The 5,212-nt window shown below is 64.1% G+C and overlaps 1 protein-coding gene across 1 annotated transcript; it reads right to left on the bottom strand.

Moving 5' to 3' along the window:
- Positions 1-2,483: 2,483 nt before the first annotated feature.
- On the bottom strand, positions 2,484-4,170 carry LY6D (lymphocyte antigen 6 family member D). Its single transcript, XM_004047595.3, has 3 exons — positions 4,068-4,170; positions 3,192-3,290; positions 2,484-3,059 (listed from the first exon to the last, which is right to left on the bottom strand). Exons 1-3 carry the CDS (start codon positions 4,117-4,119, stop codon positions 2,824-2,826), a joined length of 387 nt encoding a protein of 128 aa, XP_004047643.1. The 5' UTR covers positions 4,120-4,170; the 3' UTR covers positions 2,484-2,823.
- Between the last annotated feature and the right edge of the window lie 1,042 nt (positions 4,171-5,212).

Below are 5,212 nucleotides of genomic sequence, written 5' to 3' on the forward strand. Positions count from 1 at the left end.
CACTTTCCCTTGCCCAGCCTTAGTTTCCCCATACGGAAGTGGGGATGGGTGGGTCTGCAGCCTAGGCACTCCTACCCCTCTGCTCTCTGCCCGACTCCCATGCCCAGGTGCCTTCGCACACCCTGCCCTGGGCGCTTGGCAGGCCTCAGGCCACCTGTCCAGAGTGGAGTGGAAAAGGGCACAGATGGGGCCATGAGCGGCACTGGCCTGGGCGAGGGCGGATTTTCCCTGTGCAGGAGCCCCAGCACCCGGCTCTCCAGTGGCCACCAGGGGGCGCTCATACTCAGACCTCCAGGAGCACTTGCAGGCCCCTCCCACATGGCAGCACTCAGGGGAGAAGGGGCGCCCTCACCCCTTCACCCTGGGTCATGTCCCTGAGACTGGGGTTCAAGAGCCTCCAGAGAGGCCGGCTTGGAACACCCCAGGCCCAAACCCAGCCTCGGAGCCATGTGGACACTGACTACCCACAGCCACCACCCAGGGCAAGTCCAGCTGCCTGGGCCCACCCCCATCCATGGTAACCCAGCAGCCCCTTGGCCAGACCTCACCAGGGTGAAGCTGGACTGGAGGGGGCGGGGAGCATGACGCAGGGAATATGGGCCAGGTGAGGTCGCCCAGAGGCAGGGAGGGTTCCGCACCCACTGCGTGGGTTCTGGCTGTATTTCGGGGATAAGGCTGTGACGTGGAGTGAGATGAGGCCCCCGGCAGATGCCCCAGCAGGGGCCCTTCCCCTTCTGGAGAGGGCCAGAGGCTCCTGCAGGCTGACCCCACGCCCCCGGCATGGGAAGTCTCAGGCCTCACCCGGGTCAGAGCAGAGCTCTGCCTTCCCCCAGGCCAGCTCCCTGGCAGGTCTGGCCTGGAAAACTTATGGTGACCGAGCCCCCTCCGGCCCCGGCCAGCAGACAGTGGTGTAGCATGGGTGGCAGCTGGTGAGGGGTCAGTGGTGCTCCCTGGCCCTGGGTCCAGGCACTCAGCTCTTTGTCCCACGCACCATGAGACTAGCACCATCACCACCCCCAGTTCCAGCCAAGGGCAGGAGCACTAGGTGGGGTCTGGGGCCCCAGGAGCGCACGGAAATGCCTGCAGCCCTGCAGTGGCTGGGAGGGGGGCTGAGGGCCAGGGCCACCATTTAGTCACAGGCAGCATGTGGGGTGCTGGCTGCACCAGGTGGGTGCCCAGTGGAGGAAAATGGAGGCTCCCGGAGGTGGAGTGCTTTGCCTAAGGTCTCTCAGTCAAGGCAAGGAGTGACCCACCTTGGCCGCCCTGGGGAGATGGGCCTTGGGTGTGGAGAAGGGTGATCGCAAGGTGGAGACAGTGAAGCTCACCCAGACCCAGTCCTGGGTCGAGGTGCCTTGGCTGGGCAAGCAGCCCTCCAGGAGGGGGTTGCACAGTGGCCCTGGGTCCCAGGGGAGGCAGGATGGACAGGTGGTAAGAGCAGGCCTTCCCAAATCAGGCTTCACCTCCAGTAACCATCCAGCACCCCACTCGCCCCCAGGCCCTCAGCTGGAACTGAGGGTGGTGATGGTGCTAGTCTCATGGTGCGTGGGACAAAGAGCTGAGTGCCTGGACCCAGGGCCAGGGAGCACCACTGACCCCTCACCAGCTGCCACCCACGCTACGCCACCGTCTGCTGGCCGCGGCCGGAGGGGGCTCTGCCACCATGGAATTTCCAGGCCAGGCCTGCGAGGGAGCTGGCCTGGGGGAAGGCAGAGCTCTGCTCTGACCCTGGTGAGGCCTGAGACTTCCCATGCCGGGGACATGTGGTCAGCCTGCGGGAGCCTCTGGCCCTCTCCAGAAGGGGAAGGGCCCCTTGCGGGGCATCTGCTGGGGGCCTTATCTCACTGCACGTCACAACCTCGTACCGAAATACAGCCAGAACCCACGCAGTGGTCATGGAACCCTCCCTGCTTCTGGGAGACCTCATCTGACCCATATTCCCTGCGTCATGCTCCCCGCCCAGTCTAGCTTCACCCTGGTGAGTTCTGGCCAAGGGGCTGCTGGGTTCCCATAGATAGGGTCCATGGGACTTTTCCTGGATGGTGGCTGAACTTTCCCTGGGCAGCTGGACTTGCCTTGGCGATGGCTGTAGGTAGTCAGTGCCTACTTGGCTCCAAAGCTGGGGTTGGGCCTGGGGTGTCCCAAGCCGGCCTCTCTGGAGGCTCCTGAACCCCGGTCTCAGGGACATGACCCGGGGTGAAAGGCTGAGGGGTTCCTTCTCCCCTAGGTGCTATGTGTGGGAGGGGCCTGCGAGCCCTCTTACCCTGTGCTCCTACTCAGGCCTCACCCCAGCAGTGCCCTCCACCTCTGGGGCGGTGGGAGGCATCTGAGCAGCCTGCCCCTTCCAGGGTGGGGACGGACGGTGCCACCTCAGGCATCACCCCACGACTGGCCCTAGGGGACATGTGCTGGAGGCTCAGGGTACCTGTGTGGCCTGATATCTGCCCCTCAGCTCCTCTGTCCCAGAATAGCACAGACACAGCCACACTGGTTTAAATCATTTATCTCCATGTAGAGATTTGAGTACAAAAATAAACGGCAACAAAACAGAAGGAGTGTGAAATCCGGGGATCCACAGGGCTTCTGTCCTCCACCTTCCATGCAGCTGGGGGCTGCATCCTCTGTGGGGTGGCTTCATCCTCTGTGGGGTCTGTGGGGCCTGCTCCAAGTCATCAGCATTCCATGCCCACCTGGACCTGGTCCCAGACTTTCGGGGAAGCCCTCAGCCTGGGGCTCCTGGCATCCCCGTTGCGGCTGGGGAAGAGAGGTGTGGAATCCCCAAAAAAAGGGAAGGAAAGGCATGAGGGGCCTTCCCTGGGGGGAAGGTCACAGGCTGGGGGCTAAGATGACGGCCAGGAGGCTCAGGGCCAGCCCCAGGCTGAGGGCACTGTGGGCGAGGGCGGTGCGGGTGGGTGCAGCGTTGTGCAGCTTCTCATTGCACAGGTCCTCCTGGCAGCACTGGGTGTAGCTGGTGCCGCTGCTGACCTGGCCTTGCAGGGTGTAGCTGGGTGTGCACGACTCCGCACAGTCCTTCTTCACCAGATTCCCCCTCAGAGGCTCCACTGGGCACAGGTGAGTGTGGTCAGGCCGGGCAGCCACCTCTGCCCCCCACCTCCCCACAACCTTCCAGCCAGCACCCACAACAGCCAGGGATGTCCCCCAGCCCCAGGGACACCTGGACAGATGCTACTCACCTGTGTTCATGGTCTTGCAGAAGCGAGAGCTGGCCGGGCAGACCACAGACTGCTTGCAGTTGCTGGAGCTGGTGCACACGTGGCAGCGCAGGGTAAGGGCTGGCGGGGAGGGAGTCGGGCTCAGCGGGCCCAACAGAGGCCTCCCGGTGACTCAGCAGGGCCTGCTCCCCCACCCGCAGAGACCCCTCCTGGACAGAGGCCCTGCTGCCCTTGCCCTAGGCCCCCAACCCCCGGCTCTGGGTCCTGGCAGGGCATGTGCCCTGAGTGCAGCCTCAGGGGACATGTGTTCCAGCCTGGGCCGGCTTGGAAGAGGTGTCCTGCCCTGCCCCTGTCTAGGGTGTGTTGCAAGCCTTTCCTCCAAGGTCTCAGGGAGCTCTGCGACTGCCAAGAGGACACTGGCTCTTGTCCCCACCCCAGGGGCTGTCCCTGGAGGAGATGGCTATGTTTCTGAGGGCCTGACTGAGCTAAGGCCCCAGGGGCAGCCAGCTTGGCTGCTCTGAGCCTATGACAGGAAGGGCTTGGTGGCCTTTGGGCTGTCCTGGGCTGTGCTGGGGGAGACCTGGGGACCAGGAGGGGCTGGTGGCAGGGACTAGATGGCCGCTCTCCCAGTGAGAAGCGTCTCAAGACAACCCCCTGCTCCACTCTCTCAGGGTCCGTGACTCCAGGAGTCAGTTCTAAGATCCTCAGATTCTGAAACATTGTAAATCTGACACTCGTTAAGATTCGGGCTCCATGTTGTTTTAAATTTGAAGAGTCTAGCACCCACAGCGTCGGGGTTCTCTGTGCCTAGATGTCGTCAGCTCCAGGCTCCTAGTATTTGGTGACCGCACAGGCCAGAGCCGCCCACCCGCCCGTCCCCTTGGCCCAGCCCCTCACCTGGCCCTGTAGCCACGGCCAGGGCTGCAAGGAGCAGCAATGCTGTCCTCATCTCTGATGTCCTCTGGGAGCAGTGCGGGCCCCTGCATTGCCAAGGCCTTATAGGCACGGGCTGGGCGGGGGTGGGCAGTCCGCCAGCCAGCGGCATTCCGCAGGGCTCTGTGCAAGCGTCAGCCCAAGACGGGCACCTGCCCCACCCTGCCTGGCCCACGCCCACCAGCCTGGCTGTCGCTGGGCACTGCCCCTGCTGCCCCCCGCCAGGCAGAGGTCTGCCCTCCGCAACGGGGCCCAGTGGCTTCCTGGCCCTGCTGTTCCTGCTGCTGCGCCTCCATCTCTCCCACTTTCACTTCTCTGTCTCTGTGGGTCTTGTTCTCTCGCTGCTGTCTGTTCCGGGGTCACTTTGTCTCTGACCTGCCACCCGCTACCCCCGCCCCCCACCCCCCACCACCCATCACCATCCTGTGTCTTTGTCTCTGCATTCCCCCCATAGTTCCCTCAATAGAGTTGCAGCCTGTGCCCGGCGCCCTGTGGGTGCCCGTGGGTGCCCAGGGCAGGGGAGGTAGGAAGAGCAGGTGCTGGTCCTACTCTCCTGGCTCTGGGCTCAGGTTTGCTGCCCGGGATGCAGAAGGTCCTTGAGCTGCAAGGGCTCGGGGTGGCTGTGGGCTGATGGGGTGTGTGAGGCAGAGGCAGAGGCCACTCCGAGGCAGGGAGGGCAGCTGGGGCAGCAGTGAGGTGAGCACTGGACAGAGTGAGGACTTGAGGACCCGGCCCTCGAAGTTGCCTGGGGAGCCCTGTGGGCGGAAGGCCCTGGCTGTGGAGGCAGCAACTCCACCCTGCGTTGTGCAGGGAGAGACTCAGCCCTCCTGGTCTCCACCAGCCCTGCCTCCCGCCCTCCAGGGCCCCAGAAGCCCTCCCCGTGGGATTCCTTCCCCCACTCTCCAGGCCCCTCCTGCTACGTTGGGGGCAGCGCCATCCCGGCCACTTTGTAACTATTGCTCTAGGTGTCCCGGCTCCAGTCTCCCCAAAACCGTGAACTCTTTGGGGCTGGGCCCCAGCACCCAGGGCCTCAAAGCAGGTTCTTGGTCTGCTGCCCGTTGAGTGGAGGCCAGTCCCCGCCTTCACCCTCTTTATACTCACAGGAGGGA

This window comes from Gorilla gorilla, chromosome 7 (assembly GCF_029281585.2).
Source record: "Gorilla gorilla gorilla isolate KB3781 chromosome 7, NHGRI_mGorGor1-v2.1_pri, whole genome shotgun sequence".
Taxonomy (NCBI): domain Eukaryota; kingdom Metazoa; phylum Chordata; class Mammalia; order Primates; family Hominidae; genus Gorilla; species Gorilla gorilla.